General features: G+C 40.0%; 1 protein-coding gene across 2 annotated transcripts in view; it reads right to left on the bottom strand.

The window, feature by feature from the left end:
- FBXL5 (F-box and leucine rich repeat protein 5) overlaps positions 1–19,903 on the bottom strand; it is a 47,094-nt gene extending 27,191 nt beyond the window's left edge. The window contains exons 1-3 of one of the 2 annotated variants that reach the window (XM_030923360.1): positions 19,763–19,903; positions 4,145–4,360; positions 196–291 (exon numbers count right to left, since the gene is read on the bottom strand). In XM_030923360.1, the coding sequence (XP_030779220.1) occupies positions 196–291; positions 4,145–4,279 (231 nt within the window). In that variant the 5' untranslated portion in view covers positions 4,280–4,360; positions 19,763–19,903. Of the gene's footprint in view, positions 1–195; positions 292–4,144; positions 4,361–15,224; positions 15,428–19,762 lie in introns of those variants that run through there. The other variant, XM_010358119.2, reaches the window with a different exon arrangement.
- Between the last annotated feature and the right edge of the window lie 292 nt (positions 19,904–20,195).

The following is a 20,195-nucleotide window of genomic DNA, read 5'->3' as shown; positions in this document are numbered from 1 at the left end:
ACAACTTTTCTGAGAAAACAAAACAAATGTTTTTTTTTTTCCCTTGGGTTTTCTTCAGTTCCCAAAAAGAACTGGGTTCTTCTCTCCATCAACCAGACACATCTTCCTATGCATTATTTTGAAGATGCTCTAAAGCAAAATAGTATTTTAAGAATGTTATAAATCTAAATCACAAGAGGGAAAAAGTATGCTTACCTCCTCTTCCTCTTTCATGTGAGGAAGAAAATCTCTTGTAAAAGCCTCCAATCTCTCTTTCAGCTGTTTTGCATAATTTAACTGTTCATATTCATTCTGGAAACCAAAAAAAAAAATACACTTTTATAATTATAAAAGTGTTGCTTCATTAATTATGTTTGGTCCCAGGAAGGCAGTTTAAAATGTGACATAAAACCTCCGGAAAAAAAAATAGAGAAATTGCAAAGTGGTTTCTGTACTTTTAGCATAAAAGATGTCCATAAAACAGTAAGCTTTGGATTACTTTAGTAATGTATGCAACCCCATATTTTTAAAATATCATAAAAAGTCTAAAAATAGCAAGTATCTGCCCATAACTTCTATTGATCTGATTTCTAATTATATATTTATATAATTTCTAAATGTCAGTTGTCTTAATGTATCTCCAAGCCTAATGAACTGTATCATTACAGAATCTCTTTATGGTCATCTAGTGTCTCCTCCACTAAAAAATTCAGAATATAGTTGACCCTTCAACAACACAGGTTTGAACTGTGCGGGTTCACTTAAATACCAATTTTCTTCTGCCTCTCCCACCCCTGCAACAGCAAGACCAACCCCACCTCTTCTTCCTCCTCAGCCTACTCAATGTGAGGACAATGAGGATAAAGACATTTATGATGATCCACTTCCACTTAATAAATAGTGAATATATTTTTTTCTTTCATATGATGTTCTTAGTAACATTTTCTTTTCTCTAGCTTACCTTATTGTAAGAATCCAGTATATATATATATATTACATACGATATATGAAATAATTGTTAATCGTTTTATGTTACTGGTAAGGCTTCCGTCAACAGTAGCAGGCTATAAGTCAAGTTTTGAGAGATTCAAAAGTTATACATGGATTTTTAACAGCACAGGGTGTTGGCAACCCTAATCCCCATGTTGTTCAACGGTCAACTGTACCTGTTAACATTATACTGCTGGGCACGGTGGGTCACACCTGTAATCCCAACACTTTGGGAGGCAGAGGCAGGTGGATCACCTGATGTCAGGAGTTCAAGACCAGCCTGCCCAATGCAGCGAAACCCATCTCTACTAAAAAATACAAAAATTAGCTGGGTATAATGATGGGCACCTGTAATCCCAGCTACCCAGGAGGCTGAGGCAGGGAGAATTGCTTGAACCTGAGAGAAGGTTGCCATGAGCCGAGATTGCACCACTGCATCTTAGCATGGGTGACACAGCAAGACTCTGTCTCAAAAAAAAAAAAAATTACTTGATGTAAGGTCATATATATCAATATCAACACTTCTAAAGGCAAGGTGCTCACTATATCTTGAAGTAAATCATTCTAATTCTGGGCAATTCTAAGGAACTATAAAGTTCTTCCTCATAACCTAAAATTACGTTTTCCCACTTCTGTATCAGCCCGCTCAAAGCATGTAGGAAATTAACAAAATAATGAAAACTTTTTTTGGGGGGACAAGTCTTGCTCTGTCGCCCAGGCTAGAATGCGGTGGCGCAATCTCAGTTTGCTGCAACCTGAGGTTCAACCTATTCTCCCATCTAGCCTCCTGAGTGGCTGGGACTACAGGTGCACAACTCCCAGCTAATTTTTTTGGTATTTTTAGTAGAGATGGGGTTTCATCACGTTGGCCAGGCTGGTCTCGAACTCCTGACCTCAAGTGATCTGCACGCCTCAGCCTCCCAAAGTGCTGGAATTACAGGGATGAGCCACCACGTCCAGCCTATGAAAACTTAAAATATGAAAATATTTATTCAACTGCTTCCCAATATTCAATCCAATGTCTTATTCTCTTATGCCTTTACACATTTTCCCTAAGCATTTCCACATGGCTTCCATTCCTACTTATATGTTGATAATAACTATTAAATTTGATTTTTCATACTGGGTCACTCTTCTGACCATGAAATCCATCTTTATCACCTCCTATTAATAAATGCCCATCTGGATACACAAGCAGTTCAAACCTAATATGTCAAGAATGAATTTTTTTATTTCCTGACCCTCTTCTATATACTCTAGAAAGTCAGGCTGAATCCTCATTTTTATTTCTTTTCTTTTCTTTCCTCCTCCCTTTTAAGTAAAATCACTACATTCTATCAATTTTATTTCCTACATAACTCTCAAGTCTGATCCCCTCCCTTTATTTCCACTAGTCATGACTTTAGTTCAGATCTTATTGAAGGTGTATTCATGTGGCAATACATAATATGATACAAAATTTGAAGAATATAAAAGAACATTCAATAAAAAAGTAAACCTCCCTTCTATTAATATTACTATCTAGTACCCTACGCCTACCAAACCTCCCACACCTCCCCACCAAGTAGCTACTGAGTATTCTTCCAGAAACTATTAGAATAATGTTTAATAATGGTCTTCCTCCTTTAGTCTTTTATCTTTAATCCATCCTCCCTAAGGTGCAGAACAGCCTTTCCGGAACATAAATCTCTAGGCGAAGAGTATATGGTGGCTTAAAAGAGTTGTAACTTAAGCTTACGCTTCACCAAGCCAGAAGGGAAATAAACTACGATCAAATTTCAAAATCCTATAATATATAAATGTAATTAAGAAGAAAGTCTCTCTACATCATTATCCTAAACTATACCCAGTAACATCTTTAGCTCACTGCAACCTCCACCTCCCAGGTTCAAGCAATTCTCCTGCCTCAGCTGGGATTACAGGCACCTGCCACTATGTCTGGCTAATTTTTATATTTTTAGGAGAGAACGGTTTTCACTATGTTGGCCAAGCTGGTCTAGAACTCCTGACCTCAAGTGATCCACTAGCCTCGGCCTCCCAAAGTGCTGGGACTACAGGTGTGAGCCACTGCACACTGCACCTGGCTGGGATTCAATTCTAAAACAAGTACAATGTATAAAATTAAAGTGTTTATTCATTCTAAGTAATAATTATACCTTTGGTCACCATTAACTGGATTGATAGCTTTCCTTTAATAATTCAGCAAATGTTAACAGAATGTAAAAATTTTATAATTTAAACTTCAACTTACAAAAACAGCTTTAAGACTTGGTGAGTAGTATTCATTATAAAATTTTATTAAACAGTAATAAAGAGGTAACTGATGAAGACTCTCATCAAACCTGAATCAGGCTCCTCTGGGCCCTCTTCTCAACTTAGGCCTGACCTTATACTCTGTTCTTGTCCTGCTTAGTCCAGTATTAGCAAAAATCCTGCTGAATTGGTTTAGTGAAAATCTCTCAGTCTTAGTATCTGATCACTTTCTACATCTGATCAAACTACTCATCCTTCAATATATTATCCTCCTGCCTTCAACAAGAATTTTATAGTTAGTCTAGCAAGAATCCCCTTGGCCTTGATGTTTCCTCAGTAGTTTTCCACCCACTCTTCCCACTTTGCCACTTGGATATAAATCCCTACTTGTCCTTACTGTATTCAATGTTGGGCCTGATCTCTCTCTCCACTACTGCAAACTCCCCACTGCAGTAGTTCTTTTTAAATAGTCTTCCTTGCCATCTTTAACAAGTGACAAAATATTTTTTTTTTTTTTGAGACGGAGTCTCGCTCTATCGCCCAGGCTGGAGTACAGTGGCGCAATCTTGGCTCATTGCAAGCTCCACCTCCCGGGTTCACGCCATTCTCCTGCCTCAGCCTCCCGAGTAGCTGGGACTACAGGCACCTGCCACCACCATGCCCGGCTAATTTTTTGCATTTTTAGTAGAGACGGGGTTTCACCATGTTAGCCAGGATCCAGGATGGTCGCGATCTCCTGACCTCGTGATCTGCACACCTCAGCCTCCCAAAGTGCTGGGATTACAGGCGTGAGCCACCGCGCCCAGCAATAATTTTTTTTAACATTACATCATTTACTATAAAACAGTGACAAGTTTTGCCAATGACATACCAGAAGATGGCACGAGTTTTGACAGTTAAATATCCATTTTTGCAAACTTACCTTAACATTCTTCAGTCCCTTTTCAAAGAGGCTAAGCATCTCAGAGAGTTTATTGTCAGAATGTACATTATAAATGGTCTGGCTGCGTTGTTGAAGCAAACCAATAATGTATTCATTTTCAATCTGCTCATGCATTTTGAACTCCTTGAAAGTAGCATACAAAGACTGCAGAAGAGCACGGAAATCGTTGTTGTTGGAAAAATTGGTTTTAGAAAGCTGAATAAAAATTTAAAAAGAAAAGTATAATAAATACATGCAAATATGCACAAATAAAAAATATTCAAATACATCCCTATTCACTTTTGCACACAGCATGATACTTCCCTTACACTTGGTTAAAGTACAAATAAAGGAAATTCATAAATTAACAAGTTATAATAGTATAATAAAAAGTGCACTAGGCCAGGAAGATGTTGGTTTGCATTCTGGAGGGCTTGGTGATACAGAAAAACGATACATGCACAAATCATCGTTTCTTTAAATAGAAGAGATTAAAACACACCCCTTCTAAACCTAAAATTTCATTACTCTATATGTATGCTAAATACAGGCAGGCAGAAATTTTAAAGAGGGAAACTTGATTTGGTTAAATACAACAGACAGATAGATGAAAGGGGAAAAGCTACTAACACCATACCTCCTAGACTTGCTTTCTAAAGTATCTAGTATTCCTAAAATGGAACATAATCTAAGCTGTCTTATTGCCTGTCATCAGCTGGAATGACAGTCTGATGACAGAGCATCAAAACAGATGACATACAAGCTCCTAAAACAAAATTATTCCTACTATACATAACAGAATTAACTATCTTCTATAAAAGGTAGTGTGGATTATGCATTTTAAGAGTCACTTACAGTGAACCAGTTCTAAAGTCAGATTCTCTAGGATGGGATACCGGTTCTACCATTATTTAACTGTGTAACTAACCCTGGGTAAGTTACTTTTCTTTCTTTTTTTTTTTTTTTTTTTTTTTTGAGACGGAGTCTTGCTCTGTCGCCCAGGCTAGAATGCAGTGGTATGTTCTCGGCTCACTGCAGACTCCGCCTCCTGGGTTCAAGCGATTCTCCTGCCTCAGCCTCCCAAGTAGCTGGGATTACAGGTGCCCACCACCGCGACTGGCTAATTTTTGTATTTTTTAGTAGAGACAGGGTTTAACCATCTTGGCCAGGCTGGTCTTGAACTCCTGACCCCATGATCCACGCGCCTCGGCCTCCCAAAGTGCTGGATTACAGGCAGGAGCCACCACGCCCAGCCTACTTTTATTAATGTGTTAGTTTAACCTTGATGTTAAATGGGTATAATAAAACATCTGTATTTCACATGGTTGTTGGCACTCAATAAACATTATCTATTATCATTTTGAAAATTAAATATTCATTTTTTATAAAGTCATACATTTTTTACTGTATACAAATATTTACTGAGTAGCTATTATGACGTAAGCACTGTTCTTTGGTACTTGGGATATATCAATGAACAAAACAAAGATTTCTTGCCTTTATGGAGTTTCCATTACAGTGAAGGCAAATAAGACAATGAACAGTTAACTGCAATACATAAGTAAATCATCTAGAGCAAGAATTGGCAACTTTTCTATAAAAGGACAGATAACAAATGTTTTAACTTTTGCAAGCCATGTGGTCTGTAGCAATTATTTAACTCAGCAGTTGTAGCACAAAAGTAGTCATAGACAATATGTAAATGAATGACTGTAGCTGTATTTTCATAAAACTTTGTAAACACTGAAATTCCAAATTATATGTTTTTCACATGTCACAAAATACTACTCTTCTTTTGCTTTTTTCCAACTATTTAAAAATGTAAAAGTGATGCTTGGTTCTTAAGCCACACAAAAAACACAGGTAAGACAGATTTGGTTAAATATATATTATAGATTTTTTTTAAATCATAAGAAATGCCCCACAAGATTACAATAAAATCCATTAGTGGCTAATGTCTGCAAATATTATCATGTATCATTTTTTGGGGGAAAAAAAAGCAAACTTAAAAATAGCCTTAGTAGAAGCAGGACACAAATCAAAAGAAACAATTAACGCTAGATATTATTTTTTTAATGGCAAAAAGTAAACACAGTCAGCCTCCATGGGGATACAGAAACCACAGGTTCAACCAACTGTGGATTGAAAAAGGCTGGGGGCATGGTGTCTCACACCTGTAATCCCAGCACTTTCAGAGGCTGAGGTGAGTGGATTTCCTGAGGTCAGGAGTTCGAGACCAGCCTGACCAACATGGTAAAACCCTGTTTCTACTAAAAACACAAAAATTAGCAGGGAGTAGTGATGTATGCCTGTAGTCCCAGCTACTCAGGAGGCTGAGACAGGAGAATCACTTGAACCCAGGAGGCAGAGGTTGCAGTGAACCGAGATTATGCCACTGCACTCCAGCCCAGGCAACAAAGCAAGACTCCTTCTCAAAAAAAAAAGAGAAAAGAAAATATTGAAAAAAATAAAAAGTAAAAATAACAATAAAAAACAATATAACAACTATATTACATAGGATTTTCACTGTATTATGTATTATAAGTAATCTAAAGATGATTTAAAGCATACGGGAAGACATGTGTAAGTTACATGTAAGCACTATGTTATTTTATATAAGGGACTTGAGCATCCATGGAGTTTGGTATCCATGGGTGTCCTGAAAACAATCTCCCACAAAATAGGAGGATATCAAAGGAAGACTGTAAGGCCCTAACATGAGTTAAGAAAAACAATATCTTAAAAGACATACAGGGAATTTTGCATATATTCTCATTAGACTATTAGAAATTCTTTTAGATCTAATAACACATTAAGGTAAAGATTAGTTTCATGCCACAAACTGACAGCCAAATTAACTATGGTAACTATATAAAGAGATTCTAAATTATATATAGAATCTATATCCAGCTAATCTAGCACAGTAGTTAAAAGCACTGACTCTGGGGCAAGATTGCCTAGGTGTAAATCCATTCTGCCAGCAAGTCATTACATTTCTTTGTACCTTAGTTTCTTCATCTGTAAAACAGGGCTAATAATATTAACTACCTCACAGAGTTCTTGTGAGAATTTTTTTGAGACAGGTCTTGCTCTGTTGCCCAGGCTGCAGTGCAGTGGTATGATCATAACTCACTGCAACCTCAAACTCCTGGGCTCAAGTGATCCTCCTGCTGGCCTCAGCCTCCCGAATAGCTGGAACTGCAGGTGTGGTGTGCACCACACCCAGTTACTTTTTTATTTTTTAGAGATGGAGTCTCACTATGTTGCCCAAGCTGGTCTTAAAAGTCCTGGCTTTAAGTGATCCTCCTGGCTCAGCATCCTGAGTTGCTGAAATTATAGGCACAAGCCACTGCACCTGGCTACCTGTGATAATTTAATAAGTTAATATAAAGAACACAGAATATAAACACTACCTAGGCATCTGCAAGCCTTACTTAGTAGGCTTTTCTGTTATTAATTCTGTATTCAGACTAAAATAAAATATCATTAGAAAGAAATTGGTACAGCCATTATGGAAAACAGTATGGAAATTCCTCAAAAAATCAAAAATGTAATTTTCATAAGTTCCAGCAATCCCATTCCTGAGTATATGTTCAAAGTAAATAAAATCAGGATCTCTAAGAGATATCTGCACTCCTATGTTCAATGCAGTATTATTCATAATAGCCAAGATATGGAGCCAACCGGAGTGCTTGACCACGAATGGGTAAAGAAAATGTGATACATATAACAAAATATTATTCAGTCATAAAAAAGGAAATCCTGTCATTTGCAACAACATAGATGAACCTGGAAAACAGCTAAGTGAAATAAGCCAGATACGGAGAGATAAATAATGTATGATCTCACTATATATGGAATCTAAAGTAGAACTCATAGAAGCAGAGAGTATGAAAGGTGGTTGTCAGGGAGCAGGGGATGGAGAAAATGGGGGATGCCGAACAAAGAACACTTTCAGTTCTAAGATGAGTATATTCTGGGGATATAAGGTACAGTACAATGACTATAGCTAATAATACTGTATCATGTACTTGAAATCTGCTGAGAGTACATCTTCTGTGTCCTTACCACTCCCATACAAAGGGTAATTATTTGTGGTGATGGATGTGTTAATTTGATTTTGGTAATCATTATACGATGTACATGTATATCAAACCATCACATTGTACACCTTCAATATATACAATTTTTTTTTTTTTTTTTTTTTTTTTGAGACGGAGTCTCGCTCTGTCACCCGGGCTGGAGTGCAGTGGCCGGATCTCAGCTCACTGCAAGCTCCGCCTCCCGGGTTTACGCCATTCTCCTGCCTCAGCCTCCCGAGTAGCTGGGACTACAGGCACCCGCCACCTCGCCCGGCTAGTTTTTTGTGTATTTTTTTTAGTAGAGACGGGGTTTCACCATGTTAGCCAGGATGGTCTCGATCTCCTGACCTCGTGATCCGCCCGTCTCAGCCTCCCAAAGTGCTGGGATTACAGGCTTGAGCCACCGCGCCCGGCCTTCAATTTTTATTTGTCAATTATACCTCAATAAAGCTGGGAAAAAATAATCAACAAATTAACAGATCAAGTTAAATTATTGGTGGAGAATATAAAATATTTTGTACAACAGGTTGAGGAAATAAGATTTTTATCTACATTAAATCCTCAACATGTTTGTTGATTTGATGAAGTGAAAACAAAGCCAAAAAAAAAAAAAAAAACAGACAGAAAAGTCCTTAAAGATATTACCCAACTCAGTTTTTCTCCACATGAAAAGTGCAAATGTTTTTAACCTGATACCTAAAGTTAGTAAATTTAGCAGTTAAAAGAATAACCAGGGCCGGCACTGTGGTTAACACCTATAATCCCAGCACTTTGGAAAGCCAAGGCGTGTGGATCACGAGGTCAAGAGATCTAGGCCAACATGGTGAAACCCCATCTCTACTAATCTCTACTAAAACTACAAAAATTAGCTGGGCATGGTGGCACACGCCTGTAGTCCCAGGTACTCGAGAGGCTGAGACAGAAGAATGGCTTGAACCTGGCAGGCAGAGGTTGCAGTGAGCCAAGATCACACCACCACACTCCAGCCTGGAGACAGGGCAAGACTACGTCTCAAAAAAAAAAAAAAAAAAAAAAAAAAAAAAAAAAGAACCAGAATATACCAGAATATACACAATTTAACTTTTTTGACATCTATTTATATGAATAGTTTTTAAAATTGTTTGCCTTCACATATAGACTTTATAGAGGAAAAAAATCTGGACACTAATAATTTCTGGGACATACTGAAGCCAAAGATGTGTGAGAAATTACCCTAGTGTTGTTATATATTTAATTATTAAAACAATCTAAAGAGTAGGTATTAAAATCCTCATTTTACAGTCTAACAAACAGGCTCAGGAAAAAAATTTACCCCACATCATACAACTAGTAAACAACAAAACCAAGACCAAGTCCCTAAAACTCTAACATCTATGACTTTTCTACAGATACAATGTTAGTCCCATTAATAAAGCTATCTTTTCAGATCCAAGAGAGTAAATTGTTAGAACATTTGCTCCAAAGCAACAGTTCTCACCAAGGCAGTAATTTTGCCACCCCCCTACCCATCCCCCAGAGATAAAAGGCAAAATCTGGAGGCAGTTTTGGTTGTCACCACTGGAAACGTACTACTGACACCTAGTGGATAAAAGTCAAGGATGTGGCTAAACAGCCTACAACGCACAGGGCAGCCCCCATAAAAAAGACGCATCTATCTCAAAATGTCAACAGTGCTTTGGTTAAGAAATGTTGCTCTAGAAAACTGTTTTTCAAACACTGTTAACCATGACCTTTAGTATGAAATATAGTGCAATCCAGATTCACACCCATCACAAACACTCAAATTTCAGGGAACAGTATTTCCCTCTCTAATCTGTGATGTACTCTAATACTTACTTTTCCATTTAAATTTTTAATGCTGTTCCTGACCCATAGAAGAAATTTATGACCTACTACTAATAGGTCACAGGTCACATTTTGAAGAGCACTCTTCTACAGTAAAATATAAAGGTTCCTATGACCTATAAAGTTATATACTCTGATGCCTCACAAATTCAACAAAGAACTTATATATATACAAGGACACACATAATTAACAAATAGTAACATGGTATCTTCCACATTTTAAAAGGATTTATAACTGACTTTCTTTTTTTTTTTTTGAGACAGCGTCTTGCTCTGTCGCCCAGGTTGGATTGCAATGGCATAATCTCAGCCCGCTGCAATCTCTGCCTCCTGGATTCCAGCAATTCTGTCTTAGCCTCCCGTGTAGCTGGGATTACAGGACCCCGCCACCACGCCAGGCTAATTTTTGTATTTTTTGTAGAGACGAGGTTTCACCATTCTGGCCAGGCTGGTCTTGAACTCCTGACTTCATGATCCACCTGCCCTGGCCTCCCAAAGTGCTGGGATACAGGCATGAGCCACTGCACCCAACCTATAACTGACTTTCTGTCTCAGACATTCTATAGTGATAAATCAAGTATTACAGCCTGGTTTCAAACTGATTCTCAAAAGTGGTATGTCACTTAAAGACAATACAGCACATTCAAAAATAGATAAGAAAATGGCATAACAAAAACACCAATATTATTCACCCAAATACATTTTTACTTTGTCTACTCACTCAGACAATGCTTTAATTTAATCAAGGGAGACTTATACTCAGTGAAGAAACCTTAGTAAGTATCTGATCAAATTTGCAGATGGAAAAAATGACCCACAGGTAAACTGTTCTGCATAAAATCATAGAGCTCCCAATAAGTAGCCGAACTAGTAAGGTAATGCAAAACCCATGGGCTTCTGAAGGGGAAAAAAAATCCTAAGATTAAAATTGAGGCTCTACTAATTACTAGTTGAATGAGTTGGGTAAGTTACTTAACCATTAAGGCTGTTTCCTCAACTTTAAATGAAGGATAATATTTGTCTTACGTAGTTCTTGTGAAGATTAAAAGAAACAATGTAGACATGTAGTAAGAACTCATTAAATTCCCTTTTACTTCTTCCACAGGTCTCAATTCAATATTTTCTCCACTAAGCCAATCTTCTCAAATGCCAGTCAATAAATTGTTACAGGTATGCAGAAAAATGGGTGGGGGGTCAGGGGGGTGGGGAAGGAAAACTGACCATAAAGTTAATACTCACTCATTTTTTTAAAAAAGAATATATCCAAATTACTCTACGCTTCTTCCCACTTAAGAGTTTTGGGTGACAAAATGTCCTATATGTATAAATAAATGTATAAATATATTAAATCCTCTAATAAAAGTAAACAGGCCGGGCGCAGTGGCTCAAGCCTGTAATCCCAGCACTTTGGGAGGCCGAGACGGGCGGATCACGAGGTCAGGAGATCGAGACCATCCTGGCTAACACAGTGAAACCCCGTCTCTACTAACAATACAAAAAAAAACTAGCCGGGCGAGGTGGCGGGCACCTGTAGTCCCAGCTACTCGGGAGGCTGAGGCAGGAGAATGGCGTAAACCCGGGAGGCGGAGCTTGCAGTGAGCTGAGATCCGACCACTGCACTCCAGCCTGGGCGACAGAGCGAGACTCTGTCTCAAAAATAAATAAATAAATAATAAATTAATTAATAAAAGTAAACAGCACTTTTAATACCGTTACCTGAAAAATCTGGGCACGCCTTAAGGTTTCCATTACTTGAGTTTTTAATAACTGGTTTATATATAAGCCTGGGAATCTCTGAACTAACCACATCCTTACAACCACAGCCTACTCTTCTCTCAGAAATCAATTCAAAGAGACCACTCCTGACACTTTAATGTGGAACTGACCATATAACTCCCTTTGCTCCCACTATACCATATTTGGACTTCCATCCTAGCATAGATGTTATTACATACTGGACTGTAAACTTTTTGAGAGTAGAGACCACATGTCACATTGCCAACATCTTTCTGTAGTACAAGCTACTACAGAGTAGACGGTAGAAACTCCAATGCTCACTGACAGAATTAATGGTGTTAACCTTAGAGAACTGGAGAAAAGACTGATAAATTGAAGTCAAATGGAAAAAGGATGTCATTCAATATAAATATTTACTAACACCATCCCACTTTGAAAGGTCAGTGAATTAGCAGATTTCTTAGCAGATTGTTCCCCAAAAAATAAACTACTATGGTTTAATATAAAGAAAATTAAACTAGGAATCCTAACAATGACTTGGGTTTCCATCCAGATCTACCACTAGCTGCTTATGTAACCTTGGCCTAGCTAATCTAGGCCTGTAAGTCCCCAGCAATAAAACATAAATATTTTGTCTTTACATAACTCAAAGCACTGTTGTCTGGATAACAAAGGTGAAAAACCTTTCCATAAAACTTTTTACAAATGTAAAAAGAAATCTATGGGCAAAGTATTAAATCAGGTATTAAACTGCAATATTTAAAATGGTCTAAGACATACATCTATCAGCTTTTGAAAATTTGTTTTATTTTCTCATCCTATTCAACTTTCTACCTAAAAAATAAGTAGACTAAGATAACTTTGGAATACATTATACTAACTAGTTTAAGCATATAAGTGGTTTACTTGATCCTAGTAAATAAATGGATGCTTCTAAAATACACTGTACTTGAGAAGTTCAGTACTGAAAATAGTAACTGACTTCTTTATAATAACTGGGCATTCAGAGCCCAAATTTGGACTACAGTACAGTGAAATAACTATTTTATACCTTTTTAGTTTGAGCATAAAAACTAGTTCTCATTTTGTATAGTTTTATTGTAAACTGTGTTCGGTGGGATATCCTTGGTCTATACAACCAAAGGATAATGGCAAAAGGTGAGATGATAAATGAATAAAAACAAAGTACTCTTCCTTTAATTCCTTTAAGATTACTGAGCCATTACAAAATAATTATTTTCCACTCTAGCTCCCAAAGGACATCCTAAGAGAGATTCCCACTGGCTATCAGTATCAAGAAGAAATCTGGATGTAAAATTCCTATGCAGTTTTTTTTTCCCTAAATCGCCTCAGTCTCATTTCAGAAAATTGGACTTTTAATCTTCTTCATAAACATATACAACAATCTCATTAACTATATCTAATCAATTCAGAATTAGTAATAATTTTGACTTACGCTATGTCAAATTGAAAATGCTTTATTAAACTAGTTATGCAAATAGGAACATTACTGAAAAGAATCTTACTTGACTCAGATATTTTGTAAAACAGCAACTGCATTTTCAAAATTTTTTCAAATATTCTCAACCACCAGGAAGAGACACAGAAAAAGAGTGACTAACTTGTTGAAAATTTTAAAATAAGACTGGTTAGCCTAGTCTGCAAGTAAATTAAATTGTGATTCTTTATTTTGGGAGGTCACAATCATCTGGAAATCGATGAAAGTTACAAACCCCCTAGGAAAATGGGCACATGCACAAAATTCTCCATATAATTTCAGTTGATCCTAGGCTACCTCTCCACAGTTTAAACTGGAGAGAAAACTTGGATTCTGTCAGTCTCAACTTCCACTTTCGATTTTTGAGACCAATTTTTTTCTTTCCTGCTATTAAAGAATGGTGTCTGAATGAACCAAATTCAAAAACACAACAATACTGCTAACTAAAAAATTCAGGGATATACCCTTTCGATTAATGGCTTAACCATTCCTCATGCTTCTCCTAGATAAGTGGTTCTCACCCTCAGCTGCATACTGCATTCAACTTGAGAGCTTTAATCATCTATACCTGATGTCTGGGCGAAATCCTAATTTTAGTCACATAAACATCAGGATTTCTAACAGTTTTTAGGTTAAGGCTAATAAGCATCCGAGGTTGCAAACCACTGTCCTAGACAGTCCTGGTGTTTCCAACTACGTGTGAACTAGCGTATTTCTAAATTTTCAGAATGGAGGGAGGGAGAAGATGGAGTGCTAAGATTTGAAATTCAACGTCACTGCTTTAAATTGCTGGTCTTGAGTGTGGCCTAGCAGTGAACACCCTGGGCATTCTCCAATCGCCTGGCTGAACTATGAAACACCCCTCTTTTCTGTAGACAATGGTTCTGCACAATGCTATGCAATTTCTGAGAATTCCTAAAAGTTGATTTCTATGCTTAAACAGTAGTCATCTGAATGCTTTATGTAGTTGGATCATTTCCACAAGAAACGGGACTGCCTGAGGTTTGCAGATATCCATGTGACTTTCCCCAGCATAAACTGACAAATATGTGGAATGTTAAATATTGTTTTAAAATCATTAGCAAAGGGCCCTGAACCATCTCCACAAAAGTGCCTCTTCAGCTTATGCTGCACCATGAGCCCAAAATGGTTCTCACAGTTAAACCAACTTTTCCCGAGGCCCCCTTTATTCGAGCTTATGTAAAGAATTCCAAGAATTGCTGTCTTATAACAAAATCTACATCTAGTAAGTGATCAAGGCAATAAAAGTTGCAAAGAAAACGATAACGACATATGAAGAGTGAAGGTTCTTCAGTTCTAAACTTGGCTTTTCCCCCAATTCAAACCAGTGAAAAAAGCTGGGGGTAAAAGGAACCCGGTAGCTGGGAGACGCTGCAGTTCCAGCCAGGAAGCCAGCGAGAGGTTCAGAGGATGGGTGGGTGTCTGCACGGAGAGCCCCGAACAGGCTCAGGGGAGTGACGGAGAACGGGAACAACTGCTCGGTGCGGATGGGAGTCCACCGCAGGTGGCCGGCCGGGGCACCCAGGGCTTCGGGGAGGTAGAGCCGCTCTCCTTAGAGGCAGCAGCGAGAAGCCCAGGGCGGCGGTGGGGCCGGCGCGAGGGCGGCCAGTGACCCCGGCAGCGCCCCTCCTCAGGCGCCAGGCCCTCGGCAGGGGACGCCGCCCGCCCCGAGAGCACGTCCGAGGCGGCGGCCAGGCGGGGAGGCCGGCTCTGCTAGGGCCCCGCAGCGGGCGGGGAGGCTGCGGGAACGGGCGGCGCTGACAGCTGCGCAGGCGGCTACTCGTGCGGCGACGGCACGGGGCTGCGGGCGCGGCACAGGCCAGGCCGCCCCAGTAACCCAGCCAGCTCCCCATCGCCGCCCGCACCGCCCACAGCAGGAGGCTCGGCGCTCCGTTACCTTGTCGCAGTAGAGCCCCACCAGCTGCTTCATCCGCCAGTGTGGGGCGGTGAAGACGTCCACTTCTTCAGGGAAGGGCGCCATCGCCACTGCCTCAGCCTCCGCCTCAGCAGCCGCGGCCGCCGCCTCTCCATAGACACCCTCGCCGCGGGGCAGAGGCGGCGCGCCCCCTTGCGCATGCGCCCGCCCCGTCGGCGCGCGCGCCCAGTCAGCCTGGCCCGCGGGGAGGCGGGGACGCGCAGGCCGCCGCCATGCGGTCCCTGCGGCCCACGTGACCGCGCGCAGAGGCTCGCGGCTTCTGCCTCCCGTCCCGATTCTTTTCGTTTCTTGTCCTCTTCCTATGCAGCAGAAAGAACCCAAACCTTTCCCCTGTCTCTTTCACTACATGAAAGCACAGTATCTGAGAGTAGGGGAAAGTCGTTTCAGTGGCGCTCTCGGCGCTTCTCCCATTTCTGCCCAGCCCACCAGGCCTTGAGGAGAGGCAGCCAAGCACGATGGCCGCAGTCGGGGCCGCGAGCTCTGCCTGTGCCCAGGCCCCGATGCCTGCTTGGCCTGGGTGACCAGTGCGTCTGGCCGGGATCTCCAGAGCTACCCTTTGCCTCCCTGCGATTGGCCCGTGCCAGACTTTTTCTGGGGACAAGTGCAGACCACCCCGCCCGCCAGTCAAAGGTCGGGCCTGGCTCCTGCCCAGCGGTTGGTGAACCAGGGCTGCGGGCTCTGAGAGTTTCGGTCCCGGGCGGCAGCCCACCGCGGGCGCGGGGCCTGGGTGCGAGGGGCGGGGCAGAGACCGCGAGAGAGAGACCTGGTGGAATTCGGAAGTCTCAACGCGGGGAAAAACAGTATCTGGGGATCCAGGTGCGGAAATGCACCTCAAGTGCTGGAACGGTCAGGGATAGGCCCGACGGGCCTTGGGGGTGGGGATAAGGGTGAATAATAGAAGGTTAGTGCGGTGAAGAACCTTGGTACAAATCCCGCCATTTTAAGCGGAGGTTCGGAGAGAAAACAAGATCACTAAGCCAGGGAAATGTCTGTCTCTTCCCCATAAATAGCCTGGCCCTCGCCACAGACCTCCTGGAGACCCTGTCACGCTTGTCAGTCTTAGATTCGTTGGCTGGAGTACTGCTGGGCAGATAGAGAAACAGGAGAAAACAGGGAAGCCTGAGAACCTTGGGAGGAATTGTTATTTGCTTAATGGCCAGAACCTCCAGGAGGGCAAGAACCAGATATGCTGTGTTCACCCTTGTTCTCTGTTATCTATCACAGTTGCAAGACAACATGGGGATCAGTAAATATTAAACAAATAATGGAGTAGAAGGAGGTGAGAAAGAACTTTGCAGTGGAATGCACCCTATTTAGTTCTAATCTTATCTTACTATATGCTATTCTAGACAGTGTAAACAGTGGTTAAACCACAGACTCTGGAAATGAAGTTAAGATTCCTGGTTTCGCCAGACACTAGCTATACAATCATTAACAAGCTATATGACCTCTTTGTGCCTCAGTTTGTTCTTACATGAAATGAGGCTAGTAATACCTACCTCAGAATCTTTATGAGCATTGAGTTTATATATTTGAAGCACTTATAATAGTACCGTCTGTAAGCTATTAATACTTTTTAAAAGCAACTCTATGAGGTAGTGCTGCAGGAAATTTAGGTCTTCAAGACGTTCTAGTAATTGTCTAGGGTCCCAGAAATTAGTAAGTGAAAAATCTGGTCATATAAATCTGGATTTGACAATACCCCCACAGGCACTGCATTAGTTGGGATACAGAGATGGTTTATACACAGTGTGTCTTAAGAAGCAGAAATAATGCTTAATAGAATAATAAAGTCCTTCATAAAGATATTGACTCATTTCTCTCTTCCTCCTTCTCCCTTTCACCCTGTTTCTCACTCTTTCTCTGTTCTTTCCCCAGAACTTTGCCTCTGTATTTTTTAATAACCCGCAGAGAGCATTTTCTTATTTACCCTCTATTTCTTTACCTCATGCTAATCTTTCACTACAGCTATCTTGGAATGAAGAATCAGACCTCAGGTTAACCAGTTATATAGAGAAATGAACTCCATGAGAACATGCACTTTGTTTTATCCTCAGCACTTAGAATGATGTCTGTCATAAAGTGAGTATGCAGTAAATACTTGTTGGAAAAAAGAATGAGGATAGTTCATAGCACTGTGTAATTTCCTCATTTTTACTAACGTTTAATATGATATGTTGTCTTCTCCAATCAACTGTTTGTGTTTGTGCTGTTCACTAGTGTATCCATCTCTAGAACCAGACACATTAAAAAGGTATTTGGCAACAACAACAAAAAAAGCCCATCCACACAGTTTCACTGTCACCCAGATTTGAAGCTCTATAGTCAGCTGAAAAGTAATAGCAGCCACTTTGGACACTGGCCATTTCAAGGAATTTATTTTAGATGACAAAAAGAAAGAAAGAAAGTGATTTTAAAAATAAGCCCTGTGAGTAATTTTTCCCATGGAAAGCTGTTAACATTAGCTCCATACGCTGAATGATGTTAGCAATTAATCACCTGATATATCCAAAATAAATGACTGACTTACACTGAACTTTAGCTCTAGAGAGGTCATTGATCAATGTAGCATCATTACCACAGGTTACTGCAACTACAGCAGATTGGAACGTTTATAAAGGCTAAGGTTGTCATTTTACCTCTCTTTGAGACCTCTTTGGATATATGACAGCAGATAATTCCAACAGACCATCTAGCAATTGACCACCACAAGAAGTCTGAATAAGGCATGTGAACAGAGCAGTGAAAACCCACATTGTAGAATGACTGGTAGAATTGGTCATTTCTCTTACCTACTCTTACTCTCTCTCTGGCAACCTAAAAATATAACTTCTTCTGTTATCAATAGGCCTCTTCTATAGTAGTTTCCAAGCCTAATTTGGGAACCCTGGAAAGGGTTACTGGCCAGGGAAGGTCAATTCTAAGGCATTTAACTCCATTTATTTGAGTATGTGACACAGCACTTTCCCCAATAGCGGATTAGTTGTGAAAATAAGCAATGAAAGAATGTTTCCATTTTGACCCAGCTGGAATCATAGTCCTCTCTCAGTACCAGAGTTGATCCTTACTGTCCATTAAAATAGTCAGTCAACAACTGCTGCAGTCAGCTAAGATGATTTAGGAATTGCTGTGGTTTGAATGTTTGTCCTTTCCAAAACTCAGGCTGAAACTTAATCCCCAATAAGGCAGTATTAAGAAGTGGGGACTTTAAGGGGTGATTGGGTCATGAAAGTTCTGCCCTCATGAATGGCTTAATTCATTCATGGATTAAAGGACTCATGGGTTATCATAGGAGTGTGACTGGTGGCTTTACAAGAGGAAGAAAGACCTGTGCCAGCATGCTCAGTCCTTCACCATGTGATGTCCTACACTGCCTTGGGACTCTGCAGAGTCGCCACCAGAAAGAAGGCCCTCATCAGATGCAGCCCCTCGACCATGGACTTCTCAGCCCCACGCTGTAAGAAATAAATTCTTTTTCTTTATAAATTACCCAGTTTCAGGTATTCTGTTATAAGCAACAGAAAACGGACTAAGATGGGCACATATAGGATGGTCTTAATCAACTTTCTAGATTGCGACAGAGGGCTTTCTGGTGGAAATGGCCCTTAAGCTCAGCATTAAATATTCAGAAAAATTATCCATCTGGGACTCCAGAGACTTAATTTTCTCATATTCAGCATTAAATTGGACACCCACTATGCAGCAGGAGCTTGAGATATAAAGTTGAATAAATCCAGATTACTGTTCTTGGAAATCTCTCAGCTTTTAGATTCAAAGTTTCATACTATCCACCCCATCCTGAATGAGCTGCAGTGATCAATGTTTCTTCCTCATTAATTCCAGTCCCTCCTGTGCTTTAACTAAATATATTTAATGACAAAAAATCAGAAGAATGTCATAAATGAAAAGGTATCCAGTAAAATAATTTCTTAGCCATTTTAAGTACCTGACATTATGTAATAATGCTTATCTACATTCCCTGAACTAGTAGGCATACATAGCAAGCATAAAATATGTCTTGCTGCATGAATGATAATTCAAAAAGTTTTTACAAACCAAAATACTCCTGTTATTCAGTAATATACATATATGGTTTTTAAGGAAAACTAACCCAAACAAGCTGTATTTAACGTCCTTCTTACTTTCAACAATTGTTACCCTCCTTTAAAGGGTTCTCATTTTGACCTCATAAGCAAAACTTGATTCCTAAACTGGGTACTGGGTGAGATTCAGCTCTGGGAACCTCTTTACTCAAATTTCCGATTCCTTCTACCAGGAGAATGTGAGCTGCACCACAAACTACGTTAACTGTCCAAATATAGAGTAGTCCCATGCCTTAGATCTCCTTTTGAAGAGAAGTTTAAATAATGCTAAAACCATAGTTTCTTTCATTTTAAATCTGGAGATATAATGTGTATAGTGGTCCATAAAGTTTCCTTGCAAAATTTTCAGACAGAGATGAGCCTTCCATTTCCCAAATATACCTTTGTGTCACCTACCTTGTGTCATTTACCTCTTAGTAAATATTGCCAAGTGAACACCAAAATCTTGATTTTCAGTCAAAGGCTCTATTATGGGCTGAGTTGTAGGGAGAAAGAATGGTTCCATGTGTATGACCTGAGGGAAAGGTGGCTACTCTCAAGGACAACTTGACTCAGCTGTTTGCACCATGTAGTGAGAAAGTATCACAAGTTTCTGGAATGGAAAGAAATGATAAGTTTCCTGTAAAGTGTCAGAGTTACATTCATTGTAATGATGAAATCTGGCAGGCAATTGCTTAATCCCTGCCTACAGAGAGGAAAAAAGAAGTATTAGGAAAGTATCAGTTCTGTTTCCTTCCTCCCTACCTTTGACTTTTTTTTTTTTCTTTTTTAGGAGGGTTTCAGTCTGTCACCCAGGCTGGAGTGCAGTGGCACAATCATAGCTTACTGC

This window comes from Rhinopithecus roxellana, chromosome 2 (assembly GCF_007565055.1).
Source record: "Rhinopithecus roxellana isolate Shanxi Qingling chromosome 2, ASM756505v1, whole genome shotgun sequence".
In the NCBI taxonomy this organism is placed as follows: Eukaryota; Metazoa; Chordata; class Mammalia; order Primates; family Cercopithecidae; genus Rhinopithecus; species Rhinopithecus roxellana.
The sequence above is the reverse complement of the archived record's forward strand: the minus strand, read 5'-3'. Positions and strand labels throughout refer to the sequence as shown.